At 37.6% G+C, this 21,796-nt stretch overlaps 3 protein-coding genes across 3 annotated transcripts; 1 reads left to right on the top strand and 2 right to left on the bottom strand.

Moving 5' to 3' along the window:
- Positions 1-2,587: 2,587 nt before the first annotated feature.
- epdl2 (ependymin-like 2) lies at positions 2,588-10,303 on the top strand (the record flags this gene model as incomplete). Its single annotated transcript, XM_079834561.1, has 6 exons — positions 2,588-2,663; positions 2,796-2,830; positions 2,968-3,102; positions 3,219-3,405; positions 8,474-8,564; positions 10,177-10,303. The coding sequence occupies 6 exons, from the start codon at positions 2,588-2,590 to the stop codon at positions 10,301-10,303; spliced, it is 651 nt and encodes a 216-aa protein (XP_079690687.1).
- Positions 10,304-10,394: 91 nt separating this feature from the next.
- otub1a (OTU deubiquitinase, ubiquitin aldehyde binding 1a) lies at positions 10,395-18,472 on the bottom strand. The gene is made up of 7 exons (XM_079835455.1): positions 18,382-18,472; positions 17,892-17,953; positions 16,887-16,985; positions 16,557-16,675; positions 16,202-16,286; positions 11,256-11,450; positions 10,395-10,948 (listed from the first exon to the last, which is right to left on the bottom strand). The coding sequence occupies exons 1-7, from the start codon at positions 18,425-18,427 to the stop codon at positions 10,751-10,753; spliced, it is 804 nt and encodes a 267-aa protein (XP_079691581.1). The 5' UTR covers positions 18,428-18,472; the 3' UTR covers positions 10,395-10,750.
- Positions 18,473-19,232: 760 nt separating this feature from the next.
- Positions 19,233-20,804, bottom strand: cox8a (cytochrome c oxidase subunit 8A). The gene is made up of 2 exons (XM_079836039.1): positions 20,638-20,804; positions 19,233-19,486 (listed from the first exon to the last, which is right to left on the bottom strand). Exons 1-2 carry the CDS (start codon positions 20,755-20,757, stop codon positions 19,376-19,378), a joined length of 231 nt encoding a protein of 76 aa, XP_079692165.1. The 5' UTR covers positions 20,758-20,804; the 3' UTR covers positions 19,233-19,375.
- Positions 20,805-21,796: the final 992 nt, after the last annotated feature.

Below are 21,796 nucleotides of genomic sequence, written 5' to 3' on the forward strand. Positions count from 1 at the left end.
TGTTTTTTTCGTACATAAAAATAAATGGATTTTAGGAAGGGGGTCCCTCATAAAGGTTCATTATATTTGGGGGTCCTTGGCATCATAAAGTTTGAAAACCCCTGCCTTAGTGGACGCTCTGCCAATGATCTCACTCACTAAATGTGCACAATAGTGCACTAAAAGAGTCAACAGTGTAACGAGTGTGGTGTTTATTGCAACGTCAAAGGTCTGTGATTGTAAAATAGTATGTGAAATGAAATGTGTGAGATTCGCCTGTCCTAAATGGGTCTAAATCCAAATTCCAGCATAAAATCCCTGAATATAATGCCTTGATCCTGCCAAGAATTCAGATCAACTGTAATTACAGGCAATTTAATGTGAAAGATCGAATGAAAGAAAATAATATAACACTAAATTATGTTCAACTTATTCTTGAACCCAACAATAAGTAACTGTATATGGCTTCTGTGATCAAAGAAGCCACAATGCAGGTCATATGAGTCGCATGGATCTGCTGACAGACGAGCCATATTTGTCATACTTTGACTGCAGTAAAGAAGTAATCAAAACAGTAATCCAGACTGCATAAATCTGTATGTCAAAGGGAAAGGTGTGTGCATTAGAACACGAGAACTCTCTAAATGAAGCACTTAAACCATAAATGTTTCCTTTGATGTGGCCTTGTTCAGTCACTAAATGTGTTCAACATGCTGAGGCTTGATTCTCCTTTACTTACCCCAGATGGACAGCAGTCAGAACGGTATTTACATTGGCATGGGAATTGCATGGGTGTTTAAGTTACATTAGGACATAAGAAGTGTTGTTTTTAATTTTTTGTTGTTGTTGCTAGAATACGTTCAGGGGCATCACACACCCTAAAGGAATCACTGGGCTGATATACAGCATTTTGCCATTTATATTTGCAAATGTGAGGAAATATAAAACTGCTGAAATCTGCAATTCAACTTTATTATCATTGTGTTGAGTACAAGTACAGAGCCAATGAAATGCAGTAATAGCATCTAGCCAGAAGTGCTAATAGTAAATTGCCTAAACCCCTTAAAAAAAACTGTAAGCCATAGACCAGTACAGTACTTAGGCTAGTTTAAGATGGCTTTTCAGCAGATAAAGAACATAGATGATTTTTTGGAAAATGTTAAAGGATTAGTTCACTTCAAAGTGAAAATTTCCTGATTATTTACCCCCATCTCATCCAAGATATTAATGTCTTTCTTTCTTCAGTCGAAAACAAATGAAGTTTTTTGAGGAAAACATTCCAGGATTTTTCTCCACATAATGGACTTCAATGGCAACCAACGGGTTGAAGGTCCAAATCAATGCAGTTTTAAAGGGCTTCGAAGGGCTTCAGAGGACTCTGCACGATTCCAGCTGAGGAATAGGGTCTTATCTAGCGAAATGATCGGTCATAAAAAATTTAATAAAAGTATATACTTTTTAACCCTAAATGCTTGACTTCGGTGTTGTGCTTTATGACGTATGATGTATCATGTCAGAAAGGTCAAGCCCGGACTATTTTGAAGTTGGAGGAGAACATGAGATGGCCGACCCAGTGCCGAAAAATGCCATCTCATGTTCTCTTCCAACTTCAATATAGTCCGACATAGTTGTTTTACCTTACCTTTACCTTGTAAAGGCTGTTTGATTTAGTCTTTGCACATTTGTTTTAAAACTAAGTCAGTACTTCCACGCACATCACACGTGACCTTTCCGACGTGATGATGTCATACGCAGTGAAGAATCACAACACCGAAGTAGAGCATTTATGGTTAAACAGTATATTTTTATTTTTTGAAGAAAATGACAGATCGTTTTGCTAGATAAGAACCTATTCCTCATCTCGGATCGCACAGAGCCCTTTGAAACTGCATTGATTTGGACCTTCAACCCGTTGGTTGCCGTTGAAGTCCATTATGTGGAGAAAAATCCTGAAATGTTTTCCTCAAAAAAAAACGTAATTTCTTTTCAACTGAAGAAACAAAGACATGAACATCTTGGATGACATGGGGGTGAGTAAATTATTAGGACATTTTCATTTTGAAGGTAACTAATCCTTTAAAATCATCAGATTGTGTCAAATTGACAGTTTTCTGCCAAGTGCAACAACTTAATTTAGTGTTTTAATATCATCAAATGATCTTGTTTTTCTCCATAGATTATTATATGACTATCACCTGCACTTGAACATTGACCTGTGGAAGGCAATCTGAGGTCATAATATGCTGAGTCTTCATAATGTAACTAAGGGGATTTTTGTACTCCAGGCCAGGTTTTACACATGCACCCATTATCTATTCTACAGGGACACTTGACAGTATTTCCTATTATTAGAACTTCAAAAACATCTAATCGTCCTTCTGTTTTGCACTTATACTAAATGATTATTCCAAGTAAGATATATAAAAGCAAGCAGCTTGTAACGCCCCAGATCTTTAGTGAATTGGATCACTGACCAGATACCCAAAAGGCCCAGTGTGGATGAGTATAAAAACATGGAGCGATGATCCGGATTCGACTCTATAAGAAGAGGCAGGCTTGGAAAGATTGCTGCTAGTCGCTTTGGCTCCTGTTTGCCAGCACAGTAACGATGAAGATCCTGTTTCTGATCCCACTTTGCCTGAGCCTGATTCTCAGCAGCTGTGCACAGAGGCCTGAACCCTGCAGTAAGACCTGACATTTTGTCCCTTGCCTGCACATTATAGTACTCTTTATGCTTTAGCAGTTGAAAGAACTATGCTTGTTTTGGATCCTTTGAGAAATTTAAATGAAGCTTGTTATTCTCACTTGTCTTCCAGAGTCTCCACCCTTGCTAGAGGGGGCACTGACCGCGGTAAGTGAAGCCGCTTGACATTTCAATTTTATTCCTAACTTCACTGGCTTATTTCTGCAGAAAACTACCTTCTGCAAAGGCTAACTGTGAGTTATGTGAAAGTGTTCTCACTAATATGATCTTCCTCTCCAACACAGTTCATCCCTGGGCAGCACTTGCGTGTTTTTGAGAAATTCTCCTATGATGCCTATGGACAGAATGTACGAGTTCGAGTAGCTGGGAGGGAAGGAGACGAGACCTTCTTTGTAGACAGGCTTCTGCTCTTTAGAGAGGTAAAGTACCACGGTTAAAGGAGAAATAGCAAAACATAAATTTAGCTAAATTGATCATTGGGGACTGTGTTGCTGACTCTTGATAATATGACTGGAGTTTGCGCTCCTCTCAACAGGGGGTCAACTATGAGATCCACTACCGCAACCAAACTTGTATTAAGACTTCATTAAAGGTGCCATTCAGACATATTGGGGTTCCCCATGATGCCCATTTCCTGAACCAAATGGTCTTGGGTAGCAGCTCTATACAAGGACAAGGATTGCTCGTCAATAACTGGAATGGAACAGCGGAGGAAACAAAAGGTAATGTGCGCCGTTATGTTGCCTGATGATTTGTTGCCCCTCCTGAGGTTAAAAAAACAAAACTGCATGCATTTTGCGGAAGAACATTGTTTTGGTAAATTTAGTTGTGCTTCAGCTATGCATGACTGTGCGGATGAACATATTTAACATAAAAGTCCCTTAATGGATTACAATTCAATGTTAGAGAGCTACATATGACAAAATCATTTGAATAAAATACTTACTCACCTGTTGAGTAATAAAAACACCATCTTCGCTCAGCTTTTACAATATTTCAAATCCCTCAGTTCTCCCCATCTCCAAAAAGTAGTGCTGTAGTACTCGAGACCGGTCTTGGTCTTGTCTCGGTCTGGACCACATTTGTCTCGGTCTCAGACTTAGACGTCTCAGGATTTTATCTAAAGACTGGTCAATACCACAACTGCTGGGATATTACTAAATTGCCGGTGCATTCTCTGATTTATTTATTAACATCATTAACGTGATTGGATGTAAAACTTACTGCTTCTAATTTGATTTATTTATTCTGCCAGTTCAGAAATGAATGAGGGAAATGTCACCAAAATTAATACAAATGCTTGCAAAATTTAAGTTGCAAAAAAGTGATATAATAATGAAATATCACAAGAGCAAGAGAGCTGTTTTCACAAATTGAGCATGACTGCAAAAATGATATTGTTTTTATACAAAAATTCCAGAATTTTTCTCAACATTATTTATGCATTTGTAATTTACCAATTCAGATGCATCTTCTGTACCACCTCTACAGTGCAAAGATGAATTTTGTTGTTAATGATTTCATTTGATTGGTAACAGCTCTATAAAGTGTCTTATTCTAATTTCTCAGGCAGTAATGTGTATCTTTATGAATTTAAGGAGTGCTGGTCTGGTCTTGGTCTTGACTCTGTCTCAACACACATTGGCCTTGATCTGGTCTTCTCTTTTTGCCAGTAGACTCTCCTCTGATTGCGTCTTTTTAAACGGGTGATTCCACGGAGGTTATTTTGAGTGTACTATATTTTGAAATATAAACAAATTGTAATCTTTATGGCTGCAATTATTATTACGTAATTATAATTGCATAATAATATTATTGTGCGTTAACTCTTACTGCACGCACGCAACTCTTAATGCACGCACCACAACAGACATTAAAAATGGTGGTTGAAATAAAATTCTGTGTGAACTCAACCAATCAGCATGTTCAGCGCCCAAGTCCCACCCCCAAAAGTTCCTGAACTTTGAAAAAGCAAACTTCATTTAGACCCTGGTCCCTGCGGTCGAAACACACAGAGTACCACACCAAAGTCCCTAGTTCCTGGGGAAAGTTCCTGCGGTGGAAACACAGCTATACACTCCAAAAATATTGGGACAGACGCATGTTTACCACTGCTTTCCTTTTAATTACACTTTTTATTAGTCTGGGAATTGAGGATACTAATTGTTGCAGTTTTGCAAGTGGATTTTTCACCCAATCTCATCTGATACAAGACAGCTGCTCAATAGTCCATTGTCGTCATTGTCTGATTTTCCTTTTCATGATGCACCATACATTTTCAATAGGAAACAGAGCTGGACTGCAGGCAGGCAGGCAGTCAAGCGCATTCAGTGTCTACAAAGCCACTCTGTTGTAGCACATGCTGAATGAGACCTGGCATTGTCTTGCCTCCCAAAGATGTCATCTTGATGCCATTAAATGTCTCTGTACAATCCCAATATACGCCTCCATGTCAGTGGTGCCTTCACACACATGCAAGTCACAGATGCCGTTTGCAATGATGTACCCCCATACCATGGCAAATGTTTGCTTTTGCACCTGTCACTGATGAAAGTCTGGATGGTCCCTTTCGTCTTGAGATCTGGGGAATTTGGAGGCCAAGTCAACACCTCAAACTCATTGTGCTCCTTAAACCATTCCTGAACCATTTTTGCTTTGTGCCAGGGCGCATTATCCTGCTGAAAGAGGCCACAGCCACCAGGGAATAGCCTACTGTTTCCATGAAAGGGTGTACATGGTCTGCAACAATGCTTAGGTAGGTGGTACGTGTCAAAATTAACATCCACATGGATGGCAGAACCCGAGGTATCCCAGCAGAACATTGCCCAAAGCATCACACTGCCTCCACCGACCTGCCTTCTTCCCATAGTGCATCCTGGTGCCATGTGTTCCCCAGTTAAGCAATGCACACGCACCCGGCCATCCACGTGATGTAAAAGAAAACATGATTCATCAGACCAGACCACCTTTCGGCGGTAGACAGGGGTCAGCATGGGCACCCTGACTGGTCTGCGGCTATGCAGCCCCATACGCAACAAACTGCAATGCACTGTGTATTCTGACACCTTTCTATCAGAACCAGCATTAACTTCTTGAGCAATCTGAGCTACAGTAGCTCGTCTGTTTGATCGGACCACACGGGCCAGCCTTCGCTCCCCACGTGCATAAATGAGCCTTGGATTGAGTGAGGATTTGAGTGAGTTTGACAAGAGCCAAATTGTGATGGCTAGATGACTGAGTCAGAGCATCTACAAAACTGCAGCTCTTGTGGGTTGTTCCCAGTCTGCAGTGGTCAATATCAATCAAAAGTGGTCCAAGGAAGGAACAGTGGTGAATCGGCAACAGAGTCATGGGCGGGTCACTCAACTCACTCAAATCCACCCATGACCCTGTCGCCGGTTCACCACCAGTTCACCACTGTCCATCACAATTTGGTCCTTGTCAAACTCACTCAAATCCTTACGCTTGTCCATTTTTCCTGCTTCTAACAAATATACTTTGAGGACGAAATGTTCACTTGCTGCCTAATATATCCCCACCCACTGACAGGTGCCGAAATGAAGAGATAATCAGTGTTATTCACTTCACCTGTCATAATGTTATGCCTGATTGGTGTAGCTTTCTTCTTGCGTAACAGAGATTCAAGTGGCATTCCTTGATGCAGCAGCAGACTGCTATGTGGCAAGGGTTTTCCCAAGTATTTAGCCCATGTGGCTGTATTTAACAGAGTCGCGTGACCGTTTCTCATGCAATGCCATCGGAGGGCTAGAAGGTCTTGCACATTTAACAGAGGTTTCCTGCCTTGCCCTAAATGTACTGAGATTTCTCTGGATTCCCTGAAGCTTTTCACTATGTATGTATCCTAAATTCTTTGCAACCAATTGCATTGAGAAATGTGATCTTTGAATTGTTTGACCATTCGCTCATGATATAGGGCACGAAGTGATGAACCATAACCCATCTTGGGTTGCAAAGACTGAGATACCCTCACCTAGTACCAGTTCACCTGCTTATTGTGGATTGTTTCAAAAGAGTTTAACTTGGATATTCTATAATATTTTCACTTTTATTTTGCCACTGTCCCAACTTTTTTGGAGTGTGCGCAGCCATCAAAATTAAAAAAAATTTAAAATATATATATATATATATATATATATACAAAATACAAGTTAAAGAGGATGAAAAAATCACAGATTCTTGAATTTATTGCATGTTACAAATTATCCCAACTTTTCTGGATTTAGAGTTACAAAAAAACAAGTTTTGGAAGAAGTATTGATAATGTATTGATGTTTTGAACAAAAACACGCTATATTTAAAGGGGTGGTGAAACATTCTTTCGAAGGCTTGATTGTGTTTGTGGGGTGCACTGTAACGTGTTCATGCTTTGTTTTTAAAAAAATTGCATTATTTTTCATATATTTTACCTTTATTCTACACTGCTCTGTCCCTCCTTGTAAAAACGGTCTGATGGTTTCTGGGTTCTATGAAGCCTGTCCCTCAAAAATACGCAATGGGCTCAGATTGGTTACCTTACCTTTACCGGTAGTCTGTGCTTTGGTAGTATGAGAAACAATGGCGTCAATAAAACCATACCAATTTGACTCCGAATCGGACCCAGACAATTTTAGTGAAGGTGATCGAGCAGAACCTGTTCAACCTGTTCAGTCCTCAAAGGGATTTTTTTGAGTAAAGACTGCGGATCTACAGTGATCGTTACTGAATGGCACTGTTACTTTTGTATTTTTAGAACGATTATAGACAAACATCTGTCGCAAGAACTATTAACCCAAAACAAACACTAAACATTGGCTTTACTATAGTAGCCAAATCAAACACAGAACCATGTTTAGCATGCCTGTAGATAAACAAGCATCTAATCAAAGAATAATTTACACTAATTCCAAGTTCGCTGTTAAGATTTAAAAAAAGTTTGTAACGTTAGGTGTTTGTCGGATAACGTTAAGTATGAATGAGCATTTAACAAACTGGTTTGCAGAGCCAAACAGCGTTGTCATTTGTTTACTTCCTTGCTACAACGTACAATTAACAATACGAACTATTACAGGAAAACACATCAACAAAAAAGAATTCATATTTACAGGTTGTGGCCTGTAAACAACTTCTAAATCCATCTTTCAGGACAAGCTGTTGTGCGAATCCTGCATTGAACTCGTGAAGATTGTGGAAGCTTTCCTCCGTGAAATGTGCAGCACAGAGAGCGAGATTTGGGTAATAATTATGAGGGACCGAGTTAAAAATAAATTTTAACCATTGATCCCTAACTCCCCCGTCCCTAGGAAGGCTGAACAAAGTGGACCTGCAATCCGGATGAAAATAAATTTCGTCTGCATTGCGGCAACAACATTCCAGCCTACTAACTATACCACAACAACTCTTCCCCACAGCAATAAAAAATGGCCTCGCCCCCCCTTATTTAATATTCTCGGAGGAGGGGTTTATGTAAATATTGGGGCTGGTGATGTCAACAACCTTGGAGGAATGTCTGTAGTCGCCTACCGGCCGTTTGCTGTAGTCCTTAGAAATTGATTTCTTTAAAAGCAAATATCTCCCTTTGCTTTAAACTTACGTTGTAACTTTGCAGATGTTGTTTATGCTCAAACAGAAACATTACACACTAGCTAAAGTTAGAAAAGTGAAATCGTGGTTTACCACCCCTTTAAGTATGTCATTGTCATTTCGGTTTGAGTGAACCGGTATAAAACAGGCATAAAAAGGTCTCTATTTCCCGTGCTAGATGGCTTATATTCTCTGTACTTTTCTCTGCAGAAAACTACCTGCTGACCTTCACTGCGTTTGGCTGTGTGCCTCTCTACACCATCGATTTCACACAGAAAGGGGAATTATCTGTCATGACAAGGTTAGTGTTCAAAAGTAGGCTGGCGTGTCCCATACAAAAACTATAACCATGTCTAACTCTGTTTTTCATTAAAGACCCAAGACCCATGGATAATACTTCAGTAATCAAGTCTGCAATCTTGTCCTTTGCTAAACCACATTTGTAGTACACTGAAGAATAACAGGAGATTATGCAACAGTGACCCGCTTAACCAATTACATGTGTTTACATTGCCTTTCCTCTTCCTCTGATCAAGGCTGCCTTCATGCAAGAATAACATGCACATAAATAAAAACAAAATGTGTGCTTCACGAAAACAACTAATTCAGTTAATAATGACTAAAAGAAAAGGAGGATGCTGAATGGGTCACAGACACAGATATAACCCTAATAGACAACATTTAGATAGTAAACAGTTCAGATGTGGCTCTATACGCATGTATGTGTATGTATGTGTATATATATGTATATAGCTCTGGGAAAAAATTAAGATACCACATACATACATACATACAGTACCGGTCGGAAGTTTGGAAACATTACTATTTTCAATGTTTTTGAAAGAAGTCTCTTATGCTCATCAAGCCTGTATTTATTTGATCAAAAATACAGGAAAAAACAGTAATATTGTAAAATATTATTACAATTTAAAATAATGATTTTCTATGTTAATATACTTTAAAATAGAATTTATTTATGTGATGCAAAGCTGAATTTTCATCAGCCATTACTCCAGTCTTCAGTCACATGATCCTTCAGAATGATTTATTATCAATGTTGGACAATATTTTTTATGATTCTTTGATTAATAAAAAGTAAAATAAAAAACATTTATAGATGACATTTATAGAATAACATTCTAAAAAAAATAGAAATATTTTTAACAATATGCTCTACCATTCAAAAGTTTGGGGTCAGTCATTTTTTCTTTTTTTTGTTGAAAGAAATTAATACTTTTATTTAGCTAGGATTGTTAATGTAAAACTGATAAAAAGTGATAGCAAAGATTTATATTGTTGTATAAGATTTCTGTTTTTGAATAAATGCTGTTCTTTTTAACTTTTTATTCATTAATGAATCCTGAAAAAAATTTCAGGTTCCAAAAAAATGTTAAGCAGCTTAACTGTTTCCAACATTGATAATAAATCAGCAAATCAGAATGCTTTCTGAAGGATCATGTGACTTAAGATGGGAGTAATGGCCGATTAAAATTCAGCTTTGCATCACATAAATAAATTCGATTTTAAAGTATATTAAAATAGAAAACCTTTATTTTAAAATGTAATATTTCACAAAATTACTGTTTTTCTGTATTTTTGATCAAATAAATGCAGGCTTGATGAGCATAAGAGCTTTTTTCAAAAACAATAAGAATAGTAGTTTCCAAATATGAATGTATATTCATAATTACATTTTCTGACAGTTAAATATACTAATTTTCTCATTATTTTGGATTGTTTCTTCTTACCAATTATTTTATACTATCACCCATTTGTTTCTGTCCAAGTATTTTATGATAACACCTTAGTCACCACTAGGGATCCTGAAGTAATTTCCTTAAGCAAATTAAAAGTCATTAACTTTAAATGAATCCAGAGGCCAACATGTTATACATGATTCCTTCTTTCCGTAGCTTCTTTGACCTAGTGGAGGGAATAGAGGACCCGAACGTCTTCATCCCACCTTCATTCTGTGATTCTGTGAAAGTGCTGCCGGCCAAAGAAGGTGTCGTGGTGAACTCCTTCATCGGTCTTCTTTAAGAGGAACAAAATGTTTGTTTTCAGTGCACAATTTTGATTTCTTTTAAACCTATGCACATTAAAAAAATAACGTGGCTATGCAAACTATGACTACTGCAAGTTATTTTTATTCTGATGAAAGTCCAATACAGTCATAAAGCAATTTCCATTCCCATCATAAATGACAGGCAGTCTTTAACTACAATAAACAAACAAAAAGAACTAAATGAAAACCATATACTGTATATACAACTGAAAAAGAAAAATATGATGAAGGTTATTCAGAGATAAACTGTACAATGTCCAGTGCCTTGTATAAGATTCTCCAAAATTCTGAGAGTCTTGGGGGGGTTTTGACAGGAAATTGCAATGTTGAGTGCTGGGTTCACATTTCAAAGGTTTAGAGTCGAGTCAAACCCACAGCACAGAGACAGACGAGGCCTTTAGCAGCCGATAGGAGCAGATCTGCTATTTGTATAGGATGTCGTAGTGGCCCGGTCGGTAGAGGAGGAAAATCTTGGGCTCGCCACCTTCAGGGAAGATGTGGTGATTGACTGTTCCTCCCTCTCCTCGATCCATGTACTCCACCTGGATGCACACGTTTAAAGCCTGAGCCAGAGCTATAATGTGAATGTGATCACTCTCTTTGGACATGGGCTCCACCTCCTGGCCAAAACAGAAGGACATGCTGGTTTAAAAATGTTGCAAAGTCATTGAAGAACAGGTTCATTTACAACAAGGGTGTCCAATCATGCTCCTGGAGGGCCAATGTCCTGCTGAGTTTAGCTCCAACCTTTCCCAACACACCTGTCTGGAAGTTTCTAGTAACCCTGAAGACCTTGATTATCTGGTGCAGGCACGTTTCATTAGGATTGGAGCTAAACTCTGCAGGACAGTGGCCCTCCAGGAGCAGGAATGGACACCCCCGGATCTACAAGAACTGGTTAAAAATAAAATCAGTGTTCAGTGTTACCTGTTGGCAAAACTCTCGAACGGTGCGACCGCCCTCTATGAAGTGCTGGAAGAAGTCTTCCTCTCTTTGCAGGTACCCAGAGGTCACGAGTCGCAGATAGACGACAAGATAATCCGATATGCTCTGCTCATTAAATGAGTTGAGCAGCTCACCTACAGACGGTTGCTTATCACATGCCTCAATCAGGTCCATGAACTGAAATGAACAAGACATGAGGAAATTAATTGTGCAGAAGAAATTCATTCAAGATTATAACTCCCCCCAAAGAAAGAAAAGGGTAAACGGTTATGAGATCTCAAATGCTGTACACATTTTCATACATAATTGTAATGTCAACGCAAATAAGCAGGACTGATTTCATGTTTCCAGTGTTGTAAACTTAAACTAAAACAATAAAACATAGCTTTGGGCTTGCAATATTTCTTTGGACACTGCAATGGTCGTGATATGATGTCACACTCTGTAGTGTCTTAAAAAATAAATAAATAAATAAATAAAGTAAAATCCAAAATTTACAATCTACTACACTTTCCTGCTGCACTCTTAATTCAGCAAAGAGGTCATGCCGTGACGTATCGATTCTATTGATCACACGTATTCACGTGACATAAATTCTCAGGTCAGAGTTCACCAAATTTGAACTTTGGAACGCAGCTAAATGCGAAAAACTTCTTCACACGAGCTGTCCGGTCCCATCCATATGAATGGAAGTCAATGGAACGAAAAGTGTAGTGTGAACGTCCCTTTAGAATAGTAGCCTTAAATATAATAAGCTGAAGTGCTAAATAAAAATTAAGCAAAATTGAAATATATATATATATAAAAAAAATAATAATGATAAAATTAACAAAAGCACATAAAAATCACAAACATTTAAACAAAACCTAAAATATTAATAAACAATATAATAGTATATATGTGACCCTGCACCACAAAACCAGTCATAAGTTGCACGGGTATATTTGTGCCAATAGGCAACAATACATTGTATGGGTCAAAATTATCGATTTTTCGTGAGAAAAAATTATGTTCCATGAAGATATTTAGTAAATTTCCTACCATAAATACACTCACCTAAAGGATTATTAGGAACACCATACTAATACTGTGTTTGACCCCCTTTCGCCTTCAGAACTGCCTTAATTCTACGTGGCATTGATTCAACAAGGTGCTGAAAGCATTCTTTAGAAATGTTGGCCCATATTGATAGGATAGCATTTTGCAGTTGATGGAGATTTGTGGGATGCACATCCAGGGCACGAAGCTCCCGTTCCATCACATCCCAAAGATGCTCTATTGGGTTGAGATCTGGTGACTGTGGGGGCCATTTTAGTACAGTGAACTCATTGTCATGTTCAAGAAACCAATTTGAAATGATTCGAGCTTTGTGACATGGTGCATTATCCTGCTGGAAGTAGCCATCAGAGGATGGGTACATGTTGGTCATAAAGGGGTGGACATGATCAGAAACAATGCTCAGGTAGGCCATGGCATTTAAATGATGCCCAATTGGCACTAAGGGGCCTAAAGTGTGCCAAGAAAACATCCCCCACACCATTACACCACCACCACCAGCCTGCACAGTGGTCTTCTGCTGTTGTAGCCCATCCGCCTCAAGGTTGTGCGTGTTGTGGCTTCACAAATGCTTTGCTGCATACCTCGGTTGTAACGAGTGGTTATTTCAGTCAAAGTTGCTCTTCTATCAGCTTGAATAAGTCGGCCCATTCTCCTCTGACCTCTAGCATCAACAAGGCTTTCGCCCACAGGACTGCCGCATACTGGATGTTTTTCCCTTTTCACACCATTCTTTGTAAACCCTAGAAATGGTTGTGCCTGAAAATCCCAGTAACTGAGCAGATTGTGAAATACTCAGACCGGCCTGCCTGGCACCAACAACCATGCCACGCTCAAAATTGCTTAAATCACCTTTCTTTCCCATTCTGGCATTCAGTTTGAAGTTCAGGGCCCGTATTCATAAAGAATCTTAATGCAAAGAGTAGCTCCTAGTGACAAAATTCTAAGAAAATTCTTAGAAATGTGGGTATTTACTCTAAAATTAACTAAAAAATCCTAGTAAAGAAAAAAGTAATTCAGAAAGCATCTTAACCCTTAAAAGTGGTCTTAAGGTCAAATTTGTTAGGAGCACGGACGAGGACTTTTAAGAGGCTTAAGAGTTTCTTTAGCAGCGGAGAAAATGGCAGAAAGACGAAGAGGAAGAAGAAATGTGTTACAGACAATGGATGACAGTGACTTAATCAGACGCTATAGATTAGATCATGTTTGTTGCATTAAAACCAACTTTCAAACCACCAATTAAATAGACATACCAGCAATCAGTGTAATTGGAAAGAGTGAAACAATGTTTATAATTCTAAGCCAATCAAATACCTTATAGGAAATTAACAGCATGGTAAATAACAAAAAATGATTTGTTGAATTTACTAAAAAAATCTTATCGTAAAAGTGGTCGCAATCAATTTATTTTAGGGATGCACGATATATCGGCAACATATCGTTATCGGCCGATAAATGATTAATTTTGATGTTATCGTTATCGGTCCAATAAGAAAATTTGACCGATATAGTCAAGCCGATAGATAATGTATTATTTCCTTCAGCTGAGACGGACGCGCTGTCCACCATGATGGGTTTGAATTGCTCTAAATATGTTTGGAATCACTTCGAAAAGGAAAATACAGTTATGTGCAACATGTGCAGCACAAGTCTTCTATAATCTACATAAAATGATAATGAGAATAGAATAGGCTGTAAAAGAGCGTTGTGTTTCAGCGCGTTTGTTGAGGGAAGAGCGCGCCCACTGAGTTACACCTTCATGACGAGCACAGTCAAGTTCGCTTGTGCATTCACAGCCTTTTGTGCCATTGTAAGTTGTAATATTATATTTATTATTATTCTGTGTATGTAATATCATATAGGATGCGTTTGGTTGAGTTAATAAACGATGCAGTAAAGCACTTCATTGTACCGGTCTTTAGCTTCAGCGCGCGCCCACGGAGTTACACCTTCATGACGAGCACAGTCAAGTTTGCATGTGCATTCACAGCCTTTTGTGCCATTGTAAGTTGTAATATTATATTTATTATTATTCTGTGTATGTAATATCATATAGGATGCGTTTGGTTGAGTTAATTAACGATGCAGTAAAGCACTTCATTGTACCGGCGCGCGCATTTCAAACAGAAATGCACAGCATTAATAACTACTGGGACTGTCCTATACATAACACTGCAATGAGAATATTTCTGTTATAAAACGTAGTGAATTCTCTGGGTTTAGTTGTTTTTCAGCGCGCGGTTGTGGGAAGCGTCAACAACGCATTCTGACCAGCACAGTCAAGTTCGCTTGTGCATTCGCGTCATTTTAAGCACATGTAAGTCGTAATATTACGTTTTTGTAGTATAAACATCTGATTAAAGTCATATAGGATGCGTTTCGTTAAGTCAATAACCCGCAGTGCTTCACTGTACCGGTGATCATCTTCAGTTTCAGCACGCTCTCAAACAGGGGAAGAGCATCCACAGGAGTTATAACCCTTCACCTATGCGTGATTTTGTGCTAATATAAGTTGTAATATTATATTTATTTTGTATAAATATCTGATTGTTCTCATATATGATGCGTTTAGTTGTTAATTAAACTTCTAAGCGCTTCAGTTTATGGTTGTTCGTTCATTCTCTCCAGCTTCAGCGCGCTCTCAAACAGCAACATTATTCCCAATAGACTAGACTAATATTACAGATGTTTACTATTACTGTAATATTAAACTTTTTTTTTTTTTTCAAAAACACAGAAGCATTATTTTTTATAATTAGCACTTTTATTGTTCTCGTATCATTTCCATCAACAATATGGTTTGATTAAAACCATTTCTTTATTGTCTGTGCGGAGGTTATTTCATGCACTTGCATTCTGATTCTTTATTATGCAGCCTCAGTAATGCTGTTCAATTACTTGTTTGCATTATTTAGGTATATTATTTTTATTTTTTAGACAATATAATTTTTGGTAACATTTTACAAATAAGGTCTCATTTTATTAATGCATTAACTATCATGAACAAACAGAGAGCAATAACCTTTGTTTCTTTTAGTAATAAAATGTTTGTGTTTTGTAACAGTCCATTCACAGTTCATACCTAATGTTAAAAGACAACTTTGGGTCTGAATATGTTGAGATAAACATGAACTAAAATTAATAAATCCTGTTGAAGTATTGTTCATTCATTGTTGGTTAACTAATACTAACAAAAATTAAACCTTATTGTAAAGTGTTAAAAAAAAAATTTGGCCTTAGGAGTGTAAAATTAATTTGAAAAGGTAAGGAATCTCACACTGGTTCAAATAGGCTACTGTAGTGTATAGGTTTGATTTATGTTGAAGTGTTTGGGACATGGCTTTTAATGGTGAGCCTTTTGTTTTTGTAATCAGGCTCTCAGAGTTTATTAAAATTTGTATTTAGATTTATCGGCCAATATATCGGTTATCCAAAATGTTCATATCGGTGCATCCCTAATTTATTTGATCTCAATTTAAACAAAAACACATGCAATTCCCATTAAACCAATTCATTTTTTTTATTAAAATATATATATATATTTTTTTTTTAATTATTTAAACGAGCACAAATTAATTATGCTTAATTACATTTTTCAGTGTACATTTATATATTGTGTGTGTGTGTGTGTGTGTGTGGGTGAGAGAGAGAGAGTGAGAGAGAACGGTAAAATAGGACAATTTGCGCTTGTAAATTCAAAGTGAAGCCTTAGAATAGACCCTATACTTAAAAGCGCTAGATAGATAGATAGATAGATAGATAGAGAGAGAGAGAGAGAGAGAGAGAGAGAGAGAGAGAGAGAGAGAGAGAGAGAGAGAGAGAGAGAGAGAGAGAGAGAGAGAGAGACATTGAACATTCTTTTAAAGACCTACTGTGTTGTGAAAATCTTCAATGGTGAATTCTGTGAAACCTTGGCTCACCAGATCCAGTTTACTCTTGGCAGCAATAGCCTTGAACCTGCCAAGTGAATGGAACCAAATAGAAAGGTTACAGGACCTACTTGAGACCATTATCTTATTCTCATACTTTCACGTAAATTATCTTAACTGGCTTAACACAAAAAGCAGTTTGTCTGTCCACATTGAAAGTGAAAACGCTGCGTGATGTGACGATCGCTACCATACAGAACATATTTCATTTTTAATATCTAGTTTTGTAGAGTGGGAATCATTATTTAGCTAAATGAATAAATGATGTTCACTTGAATGTAGGCTGGCAGGTGGTTACCTGTGTAATTCTTTGCTGTCTTCAAGCAAAGACTCCAGATGTGAGAAACCAAAGGCTCTGTAGAAACAGTTCCCATCTGGCCGTGTTTTGCGCATACATGAGTACTTCTTCTGTAAGTCCTGTTGACGAAACCGTTTAACTTGTTGAAAAGAAAAGCCAGAGATGGGGATGCTTGGATATATTTGCATATAACATTACATATCCAAACATTATATAGTTTCTTAGCTCGGGATATGCGACTAGATAACTGACAAAGACAAAGATAACTACATAATAATAAATGCATAACATTCTATAAACATTTATTCTCTATTGAACAGGTTCACTTACTTTTATCTTCTGCTGGTAAATGCCGTCATCATCAGCATACTCTCGCTTGAGGACAGACAGTTCCTGTCTATCTGACACCAGAGGAATGCTGGTCGCTATCTACAATGATATTCAGGATGGGTTGAAGATTGAATCTAGTGATTTCTCCTAATGAGCAACATGTAAATACTGCATACATTAATACATGCTAAAACGGTCCCCCCACACCTTTTGACCAATGAATTCCTTCAGTCTTCCTGTCATTCATGATTACTGGATAATGATTTTTCTTTAAAGCTGCAGTCCGTAACTTTTTGCGCTCTAGCGGTTAATAAACAGAACTGCATGCGTCTTGCGGAAGAACATTGCAGCCGGAGCTACTGCTCTCTTTTCATGTCTATGGCGAGTCATACAGGGACTGTGCTCCTCCGCAGCGGTTCCTACCTGTCTGGTCTGAAATAGTCCCAATATAAACACTTATTATAAGTGTACCATAATGATTCAGGGTAAGACAAAAACACGGTTTGGAAAATGGAGTCATGTTGTACATTCTCATTATATAATTTTTGTAAATCTTGAACACAAAAAAAGTTATGGACAGCAGCTTTAAATAAACAAATAAATAATAATGAAGTTTTAACAAATTTATAAAGACTGAAATTAGACCCAAAAGGTTTTTTTTTTTTTTTAGCATTGTAATGCCCAAAACCCTAATATTTTCCAGATTTCCATAATCGTAGGAACAAATTTTGCTTTAATCAGCATTACTTTAATATCACTGAAATGCTATATTTTTTTAAAATGTTTTATTTTTTCATTTAAATTTGAGTTAAAATAATGTAGTTTTTTTTATGCGTCTTCATAGTTGTATTATTTTTTTCCTTGGCAACTAGTTGAAATAAAACTAGTTTTTTGTATATTTTATTTCAGTAAATTACTTAGCTAGAAGAAGACCTTTAACTCTAGAGGCGTATAAAAAGCATTACAGGACATTACAAATGAATGAGTTAAGGGCTCAACAATTACCTCTTGCTGAATCTTATCTTGCTGTGCAATAATGGCTTCATCGTATGCAAGACAATTCAGCCCTGCCAAAGAACAAAAACAATTAAGTGCAAAATATTAACAAATAATGCCTATTACGTGACAAGTGGCAAAAATAATACTCGTTTCCCCTACATGGTCAGGAACAAACGTTAGTATCGCTGTAACTGCGGGTGTAAGTTAAAGGTATTTGTTTCCACATGTATTAAACGCCTGTGTGACACACGGGGAGCATTTCGGTAAAAGTTTATATTGAGCTAGTAGTCATTTACAGCATGATATAATGATTTGGACACTGAAACAAGTGCTTTAAAACATAAACAATGAACTCTCAGCTATTGTTGTTAGCAGTTAGCGCTAGCTGCTCATCCCTTAGCTCCTGTACTTCATACAGCTCAAAACACAAGCGACATGTGCAAGCCGATGTAAACAGAAGTTGGTTCTGGTCAAACAGCGGTAGCGTTTTTCTCACCATCAGTCTCTTTTTGAGAGATCTCTTGCTGTTGCTCCTCCGCCATGTTCCTGCAGAACAGTCATTTCCGGTCACCTGATTGATTGGAACCGCTGTAGATGACCCTACTTCCGGTGAAAAACGATGGACTTTTCTCCCATAAAAGCTGGTGGTAAGTATACATCTTGACATTATTATTAATAATTAAGAACACAATTTATTTAGGCATATGATTATTCACGAACGAGGAAAGTATAGAAGATTAACTTCCCAAGCGTTATCTTAAAGAAAAATAGAGGAAACTAAAATAAACACATAATTTTGAATTTGTATGACAAAGGCTAAATGGTTTATACACACATTTGTTTGTAAAAGTCATATATATTTTAATAAAATGTCAAGTTATAATAATGATATAATGGTACCATGTGGTACTTCGTTCAATTAATGGCTGGTTATCTGAATCAGGTGTGTTAATTAAGGCAACTATTAAAAATGTGCAGACCATGATTGAAAACCACCCCCAAATGGGGTTTCTTGAATATCTGAATTTTTTTCATAACTGAAAAATCAAAGATGTTTGCAACCATATTTTGAGATCTGCATTTGATCATTGATTGTTGCAGGACACCAACAATAATCTTATACAAGTTGTCAAGGCCTGGCAGAGTCATTGACTTTATTTCAAAGCATTATATCTTGCTTTATTCCAACAGAAAACAGAGACAGAATGTAAGATTTAAATAATGGTTTATTTCAAATGTAACAGCTCAAGATGATGAGACACCCATAAATATATGTTATTACACAGTTGGTAACAGGGAGCAGATGCTCGGTGTAATGAAGACCGGAGTGTTTGGAGGAAAGTAACCAGTCGCATGGAGAGGTAGCTGGGTGGCTCAAAGGAAAGAAATTGTTCTGCTGTTCAGGTAAGTCGGAGGTCTGTGAGGTGGTGGTCCCAATGTGTTAAAAGCAATAAAACCAGACAAACTGCTTTCAGTCAATGACAGATTGATCAATCAGATGCAGCGGAGTCCCTCTTTTTATAGTTTTCCAGGTTGGCCAGAACCCACCCAGCTGGTCCCAGGATGGCAAGAGAAAACAAGGCCAGACCAACAGTTGTCTCCTGTAAAAACAGACACAAGACCCAAACGACTGTTAGGTAACCATGTAATTAAATCTTGTTATTACGACTTCGCGAGAAGTTTAAGAAAATATTTCAACATATCAATGTGAAATGATACAATATTAAAATATAATTTTAATGTTAGGTGCAATTAATCACTATTAGTTACAGGAGAAAAAAAAAAGATGATTAGTTTTGCGATTGACAGCACAGGCCATAATCTGAAATGATCAATTTCTCTTTTATGCCAAAAATCATTAGGATATTAAGTAAAGTTCATGTTCCATGAATATATTTTGTACATTTTCTACCATAAATATCACATTTATTATTAGTATTAGTTGTAATATGCATTGCCAAGGACTTCATTTGGACGACTTTAAAGGCGATTTTCTCAATATTTATAATTTTTTGCACCCTCAATATTCAAGATTTTCAAATATTGTCCTATCCTAAAAAACCATACATCAATGGAAATCTTATTTATTCAGATTTTCTGGTTTTGTGGTCCAGGGTCACATGAGAGATAAGATTATGGCCTGGTTTCACAGACAGGTCTTAGATTAAGCCAAACCTTATTTTAATATGTTTTAAGATTTGTCAGTGCACATGCTTTCAGTTAAAACAGCTCAAACATGCACTTTAGTCTGGGAATATTTTAAACCTTGTCTGTGAAACCAGGGGTAGGAGTCTCTAAAAAAAAACGTCCTTCGGAGGAACAAGGAACCGTAAGAAACAGAAATGGTTGATAGAGATTTTAAAGTAGAGGAAGACAAAGTATATAGAAATATACACAATGGCCCTTAAACGCGAATTATTTCTCTTTAAAGAGCAACTAAAAGTAATTAAAGTAAAAAAGTATTCAGTTCACCATCTATCGTCTGGAAGCACCCCGACCTTCTGAATAACCGCTAACTTATAAGCCGATCAGGTTTTGTGTGCCGTTTCAACCCCAAACCACATCAATCCAAGAACTATGCGACACTACAAACGTGTTCAATTCACAATAATCGTGTGAATTAGAGCTCAAACTAAATTGAATTTGTAAAATGTTATGTATGTGTCCGGTGATTACGTTGAGTCTAAAGGTGAATGCCAAGGAGATAAAGGCCTGCCCTTCACGAAACAACCAGCTCTCTACAAATACTCACAGCGGGCCCCAGCGCATCCTTGGCTGGACGCGAGGCGATGTTGGCTCGCTGGGTGATGGTTGATCCCCGCAGAACCGGAGCGGTGCGGATCCGAGCGATTCCCCGCAGAAATCCAGACATCTTGCTGCTTTAAAATAGAGTATGTAATGAACAGGAAGATGGAAATGACAGCGGAAATGCAGCAAGCGCTCATGGGAAACATCCGTCTGCGTGTGGGAGTTGTAGTTTTTTGGGCATAACCCATTTTTAGTTTGTTAGACTGTTAAAAATAAACATCTTGCACCGTCACTAGTTATACATTATTAAGATTATTCATTACAATTGTGTGGTTATATAACAGTGACACTGTTTCTTCGTGGTGATAGTTAAATGGTCACTAAACCATCTTCTTTTACCTCCTACATAAGCGCCTGGCTTTGTAAAACCTGATCCCAGCAGATTTTCGTTTCATAGCCTACAGTATTTTTTTCAATATTTTTTTCTTTCTTAAAGATTCATTCATACCTGTGGTAAAAAACAAAACAAAACTAAAAACAAATTAAAACATCTTAATATTAACATACTTAACATTGATTTTGACAAAGTCTTGCCCTGAAAAAAGTCATTTTTATTACACTTCCACGATTAGGAAAATTACAGTTTGTTTAACACACGCTGATCCTCTGTGACCACATGATCTTATTGTCACTGTTTTTGATATAAGTTGCCACAATGGTAGTCTGTAATTAAATATGGAGGGGGAATGCTATTTCATGCATTCTGACCATAAAACATAACAAAAATATGGACGATGCGACTTCATTCGCTTCCGCTGACTATAGTTGAAGCCTCCGGAGGCCCGCACACGGCGCTGACATCTTGCGCAAATTTGGGACAGAGTCTGCGCAGTAGTGATCTTGGGACCGGAATCTGCGAAGTAGAGAGCAGGAAGTAGAGGCGCGATATCAAAAGCCCGCTCACACTCTCGCAGATGCAGAACAATTCATTATGTTGGTGTGAAATACACAGTTATGGAAATGTAGAAATTAAAGCTAAAGCTCCAATCTCCTCCCAAAAAAGTCTGTTAGTGCCTCAGTGACAACTTCACTCAGAAAAGCCGTCAATCTCAGCTGTCAATCATGATGTCACACCCCCCATTTTTATAGCATCAAATAACTAA

The sequence above is a fragment of the Gobio gobio genome (assembly GCF_949357685.1).
Source record: "Gobio gobio genome assembly, chromosome: 14".
Lineage (NCBI taxonomy): Eukaryota > Metazoa > Chordata > Actinopteri > Cypriniformes > Gobionidae > Gobio > Gobio gobio.

Bases quoted from the DNA above. Each gene is read 5' to 3' on its own strand.
- cox8a (XM_079836039.1), bottom strand. From the start codon at position 20,757: ATGTCTGGATTTCTGCGGGGAATCGCTCGGATCCGCACCGCTCCGGTT. The intron at 19,487-20,637 runs GTGAGTATTTGT...CTGTTTTTACAG, and splicing joins AGGATGCGCTGGGGCCCGCT to GAGACAACTGTTGGTCTGGC.
- otub1a (XM_079835455.1), bottom strand. From the start codon at position 18,427: ATGGCGGAGGAGCAACAGCAAGAGATCTCTCAAAAAGAGACTGATG. The intron at 17,954-18,381 runs GTGAGAAAAACG...GTTCTTTGGCAG, and splicing joins CTCTCAAAAAGAGACTGATG to GGCTGAATTGTCTTGCATAC. The intron at 16,676-16,886 runs GTAAGTGAACCT...TTTCGTCAACAG, and splicing joins TTTACCAGCAGAAGATAAAA to GACTTACAGAAGAAGTACTC.